This window comes from Mustela nivalis (genome assembly GCF_964662115.1).
Source record: "Mustela nivalis genome assembly, chromosome: 14".
Classification (NCBI taxonomy): Eukaryota; Metazoa; Chordata; class Mammalia; order Carnivora; family Mustelidae; genus Mustela; species Mustela nivalis.
Window position 1 is genome coordinate 56065044 of NC_139033.1, and position 12576 is coordinate 56077619.

The following is a 12576-nucleotide window of genomic DNA, read 5'->3' on the forward strand; positions in this document are numbered from 1 at the left end:
ATTCACAGATCTGTACCCCTGGGGCTAATAATACACTATATGTTAATAAAAAAAATTTTTTTTAATATAAAAATTTTTTTAATGAAAAAAAGAAAGTACCTTACAATAGCTTACAAAATAAGATTGTTAATTTTCTAGCTCTGGGTTTACTTTTCATTTTCCCCTCTTAATTAGGTACGTTGTATAGACAAGTTCAGATAATGCCTTGGTTTTTTCCTTTAGTGGGTGAAGGCAGCTCAGACATTCTACTTCATTATCTTGGACATGGAGCCTCAGATCAGGTATTTTACAGCCTGGGAAAGTGAGGCATTTGAGATTTGTTGTGGGATTAAAGTAGGGTTGCACATTTAGCAAAAACAAAAAGAAAAAAGAAAAAGAAAACCAAAAAAAGACACACTCAGTTAAGGTCAAACATTAGATAAAAGATCCATTTTTTGGGACACCTGGGCGGCTCAGTTGGTTAAGCGCCTGCCTTTGGCTCGGGTCATGATCCCGGCGTCCTGGGATCGAGTCCTGCATCAGGCTCCTTGCTCGGCGAGGAGCCTGCTTCTCCCTCTGCCTCTGCCTGCTTCTCTGTCTGCCTGTGCTTGCTCTCTCTCCCTCTTTCTCTCTGACAAATAAATAAATACAATCTTAAAAAAAAAAAAAATCCTTTTTTTTTTTTTTTTTTAGTATGGGTGTACCCCCATGTAATACATATATGTAATATATACTTATATTTTAAAAAAAAACATTGTTGATCTAAAATCCAGATTTAATTGGGCATCCTGTATTTCACCTCCCAACCCGAGGTAAATGCACACCCCTCCAGAGCCTAACCAACACTTACTTAAAGGGCTGAGAGGACAGATGCTGGCAGGTGGCTTAAACACTCCAACTGCACTTTCTGGAATTGCCAATAACATATACAGCACGTGGTTATTCCTGTTGTTGATATGTGGAAACTCCTTTTAGAAAATTTGTGTCCAGAAGACCACAGTTAAAAAAAAAATTATGGTTGAAGGTAAGCTGGAAGTGAAACTAACAAAAATCTGTCAACGGTTTGGGGAAAGGACTAGGGGAAGCAAAGCAGAAAGTTCTCCCATCTAGCTCCCTCTCTTTCTTCTCCTCTTTCCAGGACAGGAGAAGATCAGAGAGAAAATGGAGATAGTGGTTTCCTGGGTAGAATCAAGAAAGGTGCTTCTTACTAGATCCAATTCTGACAAGCTGATCGGATTAAAGATCATCTTTGAAAGCAGGGAAGATGGGGTGCCTGGGTGGCTCAGTGGGTTAAGCCTCTGCCTTCAGCTCAGGTCATGATCTCAGGGTCCTGGGATCGAGTCCTGCATCTGGCTCTCTGCTCAGCGGGGAGCCTGCTTCCTCCTCTCTCTCTCTGCCTGTCTCTCTGCCTGCTTGTGATCTCTCTCTGTCAAATAAATAAGTAAAATATTAAAAAAAAAAAAAAAGAAAGCAGGAAGAAAAGTGTAAGTGGCGGTTGCAGGCACGCTCTCACCTCTTGCTTATCAGTTGTTGAAAACTGCCTCTGCTTAAATAGGTAACCTGGGGCTCTGGTTTTACTTTGGTATGACGTCAAATAAAAAGCTTCAGATACTTTAGCAAAACTAAAAAAAAAAAAAAAAATGCCTCATTTTCCACCTGCCTTTTTTGGCTTATTTTCTTTTCTCTTACTAACTCCAAATAATAAGAGTTATTCTTGCCATGTTGTTTATAATTAATTCTAACTTAATACCAAGGCTTAACTGTCAGCAAAATGCTTGAGTATTCTGCCCCTGTTTAAGCAATTAAAAATTATGAATTTCTTCCTCTGGTTAAAAAATATAGTAAAATCTAATTAGTTTCAGAACATTCTTAATTTTGGAACTACTGTTTTTAAGAAAATTGGACAGCCACATGCAGAAAAATGAAACTGGACCATTTCCTTATACCACACGCGAAAATAGACTCAAAATGGATAAAGGACCTCAAGTTTTAATTTTAATTGCAGTTGGTTATGGGGCGCCTGGATGGCTCAGTCAGTTGAGCATCTGACTCTTGATTTCTGCTCAGGTCATGATCTCAAGTCATGACATTGAACCCCATGTGAGGCTCACCCCTGGGCATGGAACCTGCTTAGGATTCTGTCTCCCTCTCCTCCTGCCTCTTTTCCACCCCAAGCCCTCCCTCACATGCTTGCTCTGTCTTCCTCTAAATAAATAAATAAATTAATTAACATTCCAGTTAGTTAACATATAGCATTATAATAGTTTCAGGCATACAATATAGTGACTCAACACTTCCATACACCACCCGGTGCTCATCGCAACAAGTGCTCACCTTAATCCCCACCACATATTTAATCCATTCCTCTACCCACCTGCCCTCTAATAACCATCAGATGATTCTCTATAATTAAGAGCCTGTTTCTTGGTTTGTCCCTCTCTCCTCTTATTTTTTTTCCCCTTTGCTTGTTCTGTTTCTTAAATTCCACATATGAGTGAAGTCATACAGTATTTGTCTTTCTCTGACTTATTTCACTTAGCATAATACCCTCTAGTTCCATCCACATCATTGCAAATGACAAGATTTCATTCTTTTTCACAACTAACTAGTATTTCTGTGTGTGTGTGCGTGTGTGTGTGTGTGTGTGTGTACCACATCTTCTTTATCCATTCATCAGTCAAAGGACACTCTTAATTATTGTAAATATTGCTGCTATAAACATAGGGGTGCACATATCCCTTTGAATTAGTGTTCCTATACTCTTGAGGTAAATACTCAGCAGTGTGGGGGCACCTCGGTGGCTCACTGGGTTAAGCCTCTGCTTTCGGCTCAGGTCATGGTCTCAGGGTCCTGGGATCGAGCCCCGCATTGGCTCTCTGCTCAGCAGGGAGCCCGCTCCCTCCTCTCTCTGCCTGCCTTTCTGCCTACTTGTGATCTCTGTCTGTCAAATAAATAGAATCTTTAAAAAAAGAAATAAAGTACTCAATAGTGTGACTGCTGGATCATAAAGCAGTTCTATTTTTAACTTTTGAGGACCCTCTGTACTGTTTAATTTTGGAACTACTTTGAAGAGGGCTACACATTATATATATACATATATATGCACAAGCTATATTAAACAAAATGTAGTTAATAAAATATGAAATCTAAATTATGATAAAGGAGGAAAGTTCCTTTTCACTTGAACTGGTTCTACAATCTGTCTTCAGCTGTCTCCCTTCATCCTCCTTCCCTAGTTAACTCCGTCAGGAGCAAGAAAAGCTTAAGTCACTTTGGGAGTTAGAAATCTACATGCCATTGCTACCAACGGTCCTAGGATGGGGTTAATACACTTTTCATCTTTTTGTTTGTTTGTTTGTTTTGTTTTTAGAAACTAGTTAGCTGATCTCAGGTATCTCAAACTTTACATTGTTTATAATGCATTGTTTGATCTAGTAAAAAAGGGACCCAACCACCATTTTTGGCTTCTAAATTGTAGCTATACTGATTTTGGAAAGGATGAAGAGGGCCAGTTATATATAACCCTTAAAATTGCTCTGTTAATCTAAGAAACTCATTTGCAGTCAGTGGCATTAACAAGTCATCAAAAAGAGGAAGTTTCTCTTAACTGAAGGAAATCTTATGAGGCAACTCTTAAAATAAGAAAGTAAGACAAGTTCCTATCAATGTAGTTATTGTTCTTTCAAATATTCTTTCTAGAATCTTAATAGTAATCTGTCCAGCCTCAGGCAGAAGGCAAATAATTTGAATTTCTGGATCATAATCTGACCTGTTTTTGAATTTGGAAATTTTAGACGAAATTGACCATGGCGTATTGCCAGCCTCTAGTGATGTAAGTGACTATATGAAAATATGCTTATTATTTAATGAGCACTCTCTTTGTAAGTAGCAACTGATCTTAAATGCATACTGTAGAAGAGTAGTGCTATTTTCAAAACAGCAAGTTTTCACATCATGTTTCAAATGTATAAAGGGACAGTCAATGAAAAGTCTCAAAGCTGGGGCACCTGGGTGGCTTGGTTGATTAAGCAGCTGCCTTTGGCTCAGGTCATGGTCCCAGGGTTGTAGAATGGAGCCCCCTCCCTTGGGCTCCCTGCTCAGCAGGGAGTCTGCTTCTCCATCTCCCTCTGATAACCCTCCTGCCTGCTTATGCTCTCACCTTGCCTCTCTCAAATAAATAAATAATTTTCAAAAAAAATCTTGAATCTGAAAAAAACTTCAAATTATGTCTTCATATACTAAATCAAATAAGAAAAAAAAAAACTCACACAGGTTAGGAAGGAGAAAAAGGAAGTTCCTACTGCTAAAAAGAAGGCAAGTCTCACTCTGGGCTTGCTGGCAAGGCTGTGTTTTCCCATTTTCTGGAGCACTGGAAACAGTGACATAGCTCGAAGGAAGTTAGCACGGCTCTGTTTGGGCCTGCTAAGGTTCAGAAGTTCTGCAGTTTATTGTATCACAAAAATTCATGTATTATTTAGAAATGTACTGCTTTTGCAAAGTACATTCACACCAAAGGGAAATATGAAACTAAACTATCTTGAGTGATTAGTTTACCTATGTTTGGAAACAAATTGTTTTCCCTTTTATAAAAAGAAAAAAAAACCTGAAAAAAAGATGAGAGCTTTAAGTGAGCAAATTTTCACTTTGCTGCAGAGAATCCTTTATGGACGAATGTGTTGTGAGAGAGAACCCAAAGCAGAGACTGCAGGACTATTTAGTAAGGATGCTGTATAGGGTATTTATGTTTCATCAGATAGTGTGAGGAACCTGTAAAGGCGCTTAAAACCAGAGAGTTTATGCTTCTATGCACTGGGCAAAGATTCGGAAACTTCCTACTTTAGTTATGTGGATAAGAACCTTGGGGCACCTGGGTGGCTCAGTGGGTTAAGCCTCTGCCTTTTGGCTCAGGTCATGATCTCAGGGTCGTGGGATCGAGTCCCGAATCGGGCTCTCTGCTTGGCAGGGAGCCTGCTTCTTCCTCTCTGCCTACTTGTGATCTCTCTCTGCCAAATAAATAAATAAATTCTTAAAAAAAAATAAAAAGAAACTAATGATGGCTTGGATTTTTGGGCGTTGGCCTAGTCCTAAGGTTGATTTCTCTGTGAGAACATGTGAGAGCATGATGTATGTAAATCGTTTCTCCTACTTTGAGGAGGGAGCAGAGAATTAGACCTGAACTTGTCTAGCCAAAGCCTCCAAGCAAGATTATATCCAACACTATTCAAGAAAACCTGCATGACATGATAGACACCAGACAAGGAATCAGCAGCCCAGGTTGCTCGCCACCTTGGAGCAACATTTAATTTTGGGATTTGTACTTTTGGGAAGATGGGTAGTCTATCTACCCAGTTCTGTTTAGGCTCTGATGGGTTAATAAGACCAAAGGGCTGGGGGTGCCTGGGTGGTGCAGTCCTTTAAGCTTCCGTCTCTTGGTTTCAGCTCAGGTCATGAGATCAGGGTCATGAGATCAAGATGGAGTTTCACCTTGAGGTCTGCACTCAGTACAGAGTCTCAGATTCTCTCTCTGCCCCTCCTACTCTGGCTGTCTTTCTCTCTCTCTCAAATAAATAAATAAATCTTAAAAAAAAAAAAAAAAGACCAAAGGGCTGTATAAATTTAAGGTAAAAAAAAAAAAAAGACAAAAACAAAACACTGGATGATTCTCATTTGTTCTCAAATGAGAGTTTCTAGGCAAGGGAAGCAAGAACAAAAATGAACTACTGGGACTTCATCAAGATAAAAAGCTTTTGCACAGCAAAGGAAACAGTCAACAACACCAAAAGACAACTGACAGAATGAGAGAAGATATTTGCAAATGACATATCAGATAAAGAACTAGTATCCAAAATCTATCAAACTCAACACCCAAAGAACAAATAATCCAATCAAGAAATGGGCAGAGGACACGAACACACATTTCTGTAAAGAAGACATCCAAATGGTCAACAGACACATGAAAAAGTGTTCAACATCACTTGGCTTCATTGACATAAAAATCAAAACCACAGTCAGATACCACCTCACACCAGTCAGAATGGCTAAAATCAACCAGTCAGGAAACGACAGCTGTTGGTGAGGATGCAGAGAAAGGGGAACCCTCCTACCCTGCTAGTAGGAATGCAAATGCTCAAAAAGTTGAAAATAGAGCTACCCAATGACCCAGGAATCACACTATTGGGTATTTACCCTAAAGATTCAAATGTAGTGATCCGAAGGAGCACATGAACCCCAATGTTCATAGCAACAATGTCTACAATAGCCAAATGATGGAAAGAGCCTAGATGTCCATCAACAGATAAATGGATAAAGAAGATGTGATATATATATATATATATATATATGCATATATAAACATATATATACATATATAATGAAATACTATGCAGCCATCAAAAAGAGAAATCTTGCCATTTGCAACAATGTGGATGGTACTAGATGGTTTTATGCTAAGCAAAATAAGTCAGTCAGAGAAAGACAATTATCATATGCCCTCACTGATATGAGGAATTTGAAAAACAAGACAGAGGATCATAGGGGAAGGGAGGGAAAAATGAAGAGAGGGAGACAAACCGTAAGAGACTCTTAATCTTAGGAAACAAACCGAAGATTGCTGGAGTGGATGGGGTGGGACGGTTGGGGTGGCTGGGGGGTGGACAAGGGGGAGGGCATATGCTATGCTGAGTGCTGTGAATTGTGTAAGACTGATGAGTCACAGACCTGTACTCCTGAAACAAATAATACATTATATGTTAATTTAAAAAAAAAAGCTTGAGAGTTTCTAAAATCGAGATGACACACATTCTTTCTACCTCACTCCTCTTGGTCTACTTATAAGTACTAGAGAACTAGGTTTACACCATCCTCTCATGAACAGTTCCTGATTAATCTGGATTAGACCCAGTCTTCTCGACTACATTTCAGCCTTCAATAAATTATACCTCCCAAAAAAAGGATGGGAATTTCAGAAGTACATTCCCAGTGCTTCTTCTAAGCTACACAGAAACGAGAATGGGTTCATTGACATCATGTTGGCCTTTGGAAATTCTTATTAACATTTATTTTTGGTAGTATCTGTCAAAGAACACAACAAGCTTCTCATTTTTAAATATGCTGGCTATTTAAATAGACTTGTGCCATTTTTAATGAAGGCCAATGACAATAAAAGCTGTTTAACTATTAATGTGTTATTTGTCCAGTACTCTGAAATAACACTCCTAGCTTCATGAATTCCTTTAGGCATCCACATAGCTGGATAGTCCTGTTTGTTTGTTTGGTTTTTTTTTCCCCATAATATTTGGCAGAGAGCAACTTGTGAAGTGAATCTTCATCCCATGAGAGTGTAGTTACGTATAACAATTACTAGTTAAATTGTTTTTAACTAAATTATTTCATGCTAAAAACAATGCTAAATTGTTTTATGTAAAACTACAAATAAACAATGAGCTACCCTTTTATGGCACTTAAGAAATGAAAGAGACCTTTGGCTCCTCCATATCCAGAATGTCTGTCTTGGAAAATAACAAAATTGAATGTACTCGGGATGCTTTGCTTACAAATGTTCTCCCCACCTTTTGATAATGCTCAGTGTAAACAAGTAGCATCCACACCATGAAAGGTCTTGTGCTCTGTGCTATGGGAGCTACAGACGCAAAAGCCAGGAGGAGAGAATTCTGAGCAGGGTACCCGGGGCAATGAGAAATTCGAGCAAAGTTCTATAGCTGACAACACTGAAGCCTTGAGGTGTGTCAGGTACTGCTGGTTCCCTTTAAAGAAACAGAATGGGAAAGGAAGCAGTCAGGCAGTGATAGAGCGAGTCATGGTGATATAAAGAATAATGAAGAGTTTATAAAGAAATTTTAAAAATTTAATTAAAAAAAGAATAAGGGAGAGAGGAGAGGTATAAAAATTGAAGTTGATAGTAATAAAAATAAGAAAAATAAGTTTATTTAATAATCGGTGGGCATTTTAAAACAGGGTATATTTATTAGGGTCACATATGCCTTAGGAGATTTTTTTTAAAAACAAGAAATGGTGGGTTAGTTAGTAGCAAACAAAATTTCTTGCAAAATGTTAGGGATAACCATTTCCATTTAAATAGAGCCTTTAATCGACCACTGAGTGTGTCATCAAATAGTATTTGACTTTTCTGTATTCAAAATTTATGTGCTACAATTTCATCCTCTATTTCACATAATTGAAATAACCCACATCAGTCAGTCAGCAGCACTCTCCAGCTGTTTCTTTCTTTCTTTTTTTTTTTTTTAATGCCTCCCACCAAGGAAATTGCAAGACGTCTAGTTGGCTCTGTGCTTCCCCTTCTAACAGGAGAAAGCACTAGAATAGGGTGTTGGAAAAGGGATCGGCTTCTACAAGCAAGCATATCCTGATCAGATATTCAAATATGCTTTCAAAGGAGTGGAGCAGTGCGCGTCAATAAGCTACTGGATGTAATTACTTCCTATTCCCGGGGCTCCGCCTTGGAGTGCAGCCTGCTGACTCACCAGGCTGCTCCTCCCAGTTAGTTTCTGCTGGGTTTCCCCACTGCCTGTGCACGTGAGTCATCATGGGAATGAAAGTTTCTACCCGTCTCCTTAACAACCGTGAAGAAACCGTGCACGACAGTGAACTTCGATCTTTCCAATAAGAACCGGACCTAAGGCAAGAGAGGCTGAAAGATGATGTGGCAGGTGTCACCGCTGGCCAAGCTGCCAGACGACAGTCCCCGCTCTAGGGCGTTCGTCAGCAACACTCCAGTTTCAGCGTCTTTTCCTCCACCCGCCCAAGTAGTTAAACTGGCATCTTGTCTAGCATCGCTTGCTGCTGGCCACTGAACTGTGTGTGTGTGTGTGTGTGTGTGTGTTGCTCTGACTTTGCTGCACAATGAATTACCTGCAGATTAATAAAACAAATAACAAACCGGATGCTTGGCTCTCATCTCCAAACAGTTAGATTCAAATGAGTTGGGAATAACATGTGGACATCAGGATTTTTCCAAAGTTCCCCAGGTAATTCTAACAGGCAGCTAAGTTTGGGAACCTGTGCACTGGAGAAGCGTCCCTCTCCCCGTGCAAGTGAAGCCTGCCAGTTAAGCTTAACTAATGACTAGGTGGTGGCCTCCCAACCCGCCTTGGAGATCTACTGACACATGGCCCCTGATAACTTAGTTTGGCAGCCACAAAGAAAGCTAGCGAAGCAAAGCAAGAGGGCATTTTTTAGAAGTGACACTGTCTAGACAAGAACCATTTCCCCTCTTAGTAAAAACTTGGCTAAATTTAGGGCTCAAGAGAAGCATCTCAAATGTTTCTATTCTTTCTGTTACCTTTTGATCTCTGTTCTGTTTCATTCCACAGAGTCTGGTTCGGCAAAGCTGCAAGCCTCGGGTCCTCTCAGATCAGAAGCAGGTGCTGCGTCAAAGGACAGTCAAGACCGGACTGCACGCTTCACCTCTGCTGGGACCGAACCTCCGCCTCGCAGCGCGGCCCCAGGGTAGATACTATGCTAATCAAGAAAGTTCTTCCGTCTCCTCGCGGGAGGGCGGGTGCAGGTTTGAATACTTAACCCTTGATTTTACGTGACTGCATTATAGTGCGTTTAGTGACCTCCTCTTGCTTAGCGGGTCTGGACTATGTCCCATGATTTTGGAAGAGAGGACGTGAGCAAGTGATGGAGAAAACCCGCAGGGAGGGGACAGCAGTGTTGGCCGGTGTCGAGGTGAAGGGACGGCTAATGTTCGGAATATTAATTACTCCACGCGCTACTGACCCGGCGAAGACTAGCAGCAGGGGACTGGGGGTTAAGACAAAGGCTCCTCCTGATCAAATGGCTGCAGCGCCCCTTCCCCCGAGGTTATAGCTCTGCCTTCTGCGCTGGGCGGCACTTGGCACGGGACTTGCAAAGTGACTCAGGGGTGACCAAATTCACCAGCCCTTTCGTGATTTGAAAGTCTGCATGACGGAGCGCTCCGGATTCAGAGGGGGAAGGTCTTTCTGTGCCCACCCCTCCCTCCAGCCCTTTGTGGGATTTCTGGGCTTTGGCGCAGCCCTTCTAAGGGTGGACTGAAGACTTTCCTACGGAAGTAGAGTGGGGAGTCGCTGAGTAGCCCTCGCCCTGCGCCCAGGGAGCTCTCTGCAGAAGAACCTCCCCGGTTCAGAATCGCAACCGGCTCTCTTTTCCCCAGACCCGGCTCCCAAGTCTTGGGCATCAGGAGCACCAGCGGGAGCTGGAGTCGGAATGGGGGGCAGTAGGGTTCGTCTCCGCGGGAGCGCAAGCACTTAGGGCGGCGGCAGGGCCGGGGGTCCAGGGTTTGATACCCTGCCCGCCAGCGCGCTGCACTTCCTGGACCGCCTGAAGCGCGCGGCCCCTTCTAGCGCCCTCAGTTCTCAGTCCCAGCGCCCCAACTCCGGCGCCTCCAGGTCTGCGCGCGTCGGGCGCGCACCCCCAAGCCCCTCTGCGCCAGCGCCAAGTGTCCGGGTCCTGGAGAGCCCCGGCCCTCACCTCCGAGCTATCCACTTTGCTTCTGCCAGCGTGGCAGTCCGACTCCCTCCCCTCTCCTCCAGGGCACAGTGCGCGGCGCTGGGGCAACAGAGAGGTGCAGCCCGCGGGAACGCGGCGGGTTCACACCCCGGAGCCGCGGCGCCCACCCCTGCACAACTTCTTGCCGGGCACGAAGACCCGGGGTCCCGGGTCTTCCGCGACCCGCCCACTGCAGCCCCCAGTCCCGCACACTGCAGCCCCCCCGGCTGCGGGAGGAGGCGCGGCCAGTGCTCGGCCAGGGAGGGACTGCGCCAGGGCAGGAGGTGTCGGGGTGCGCCAGGGCGGTACCGCTTTAAATGCACTTGACTCACCTGCTCCTGGGCTGTCGCCTCCTTCCTCTACTGACAGCTGGGGGCTTTGTTTTCTCCACCCACCCGGCCGGCTGCGCTCCGCCCCCACTGCCACACGTGACTCGCCGTCTGCCACCGCCGAGGCTCCGCTAGTCCACCCTGGAGAGCCGGGGCCAGCGCCACCCTTTCCCCAGGGAGCGGAGGGCAGGTGGAGACCCCAGCTAAGGACACGTCCGCGCTGGTCCGAGGTGACCTGTCGGCGGGTCGGTCGGAAGGTGGCACGCGGGTTAGGGCCCTTGGAAGCCAGAGTGAGTTGGTGACATGGAATAAAGTGCCAGCCAAAAGGAGAGGGCTGTTGGCCCCACCCAAGATAGAGGAGGCCCGCGGCGGGAGAATAGGGGTCTTGAAAAGGCGACGCCTGAGTTAAGTACCTGTAACTGGAGTCTTGCTCACCGACCTGCGTGCTTCCTCCTTTTAGACCAAATGTTCCTACTTATACCTGGGGAAAAACTGATAGATAATAAGGGGCAAACTGATTTTGTCATGAACATTATTGATCAAACCAGGCAAGTCTAAACCGAATAATATGGTTAATATAATGCAATCAGAGCAAGTTTTATTGAGGTCTCAAATCTGCTTTTTTGGTGCTGTTGATATTTGGATTCTATTTGGAAAAGGAATGGAGGCTGGAGAAGCGAAGTCCAGATTATTGATGTGGGCGCTAGTCCATTTGGAACAGTACCTATTTTTTAATGAAATGAATTGAGAAAATGTTCTGGCTTCAAGACCCATCTCAGTATCTGCTGCTTTTGGAAGTGTTCCCGACCCTTGCTGATCTCCAGTGTTTGAAACCAAAAGAACCTGTTGTCTGAATCCTTCCTTTGGCTACTGGAGAAAGCAAACATTATCTCCTCCCCCCAACCACCCACCCCTCATTCCCACCCAGCTGCAATTCAGGGGAAAGATTAGTCTATCTCCAAGAGCATCCTTTAAAGTCAAGTCTGCATAGCGAAGTGACTTAGCACAGTGCTTCCCAAACTTTCATGTGCAGAGGGATCACCTGGGGGCCTTGTTTAAACCAAATTCTGATTGAGCAAGTCTGGAATGGGGACTGATTTTCTTCATTTCTGGCAAACTCCTAGGTCATGTTAGTGCTGCTGGTTTGAGGATCAAACTTTGAAGCAGCAAGGCTTAGAAGACCCACTCTGGCACTGGCCAGCCTATTTTGAGTCCTAATGTGTCACTTAATAACTCTGTGACCTTGGGCAAGTTTCTTAACATTTAAGCTCCCCAGGCTGTAACATTGAAATACTACTAACCTCCACCTCATAGGGTTGTCTTGAAGATTAAACGGGAAGACCTATAAAAAGCACCTTATGTCTGGCACACACACCGAGGGTTCAGAAAATGTCAGCTAATGAACTCTTGGGGTCTTCCTGGCAGGAGCAAAGCTGCACAAAGCCAAACATTCAGGGAGAACAGGATGTGGAATGGGGGCTGAGGCAGCTGGCACTAAAATGACGACTAAACCCCTTAGTGCCCAGCACTGGCCAGATGTATAGAACAATTCTGTTGAATAAATGACGAAACTATAATGTGGAGTGAATCAAACATGTTTAAAAGTTCTGTTTCTTCTGCAAAACTTTAAATCCTGATAAATTAGTTCTGGGACATTGAATTAAAAAATCATTTGCTTTTTATTACAGATAATGTCCAGCTGCCTGTCACATGGGTAATCTATTTTAATATCTGAGGGAGTAAATGGATTGTTAAG

At 43.4% G+C, this 12576-nt stretch overlaps 1 protein-coding gene across 5 annotated transcripts in view; it reads right to left on the reverse strand.

Annotated features, from left to right (window-relative positions):
• MAPRE2 (microtubule associated protein RP/EB family member 2) overlaps positions 1-12576 on the reverse strand; it is a 197030-nt gene that overhangs the window by 144492 nt on the left and 39962 nt on the right. The window contains exons 1-2 of one of the 5 annotated variants that reach the window (XM_082699582.1): positions 10824-10866; positions 9299-9383 (exon numbers count right to left, since the gene is read on the reverse strand). The exons of 2 other annotated variants lie outside the window; for them this stretch is intronic. In XM_082699582.1, the coding sequence (XP_082555708.1) occupies positions 9299-9322 (24 nt within the window). In that variant the 5' untranslated portion in view covers positions 9323-9383; positions 10824-10866. Of the gene's footprint in view, positions 1-9298; positions 9496-10823; positions 10913-12576 lie in introns of those variants that run through there. 2 more of the 5 variants (XM_082699583.1, XM_082699581.1) reach the window with 2 other exon arrangements.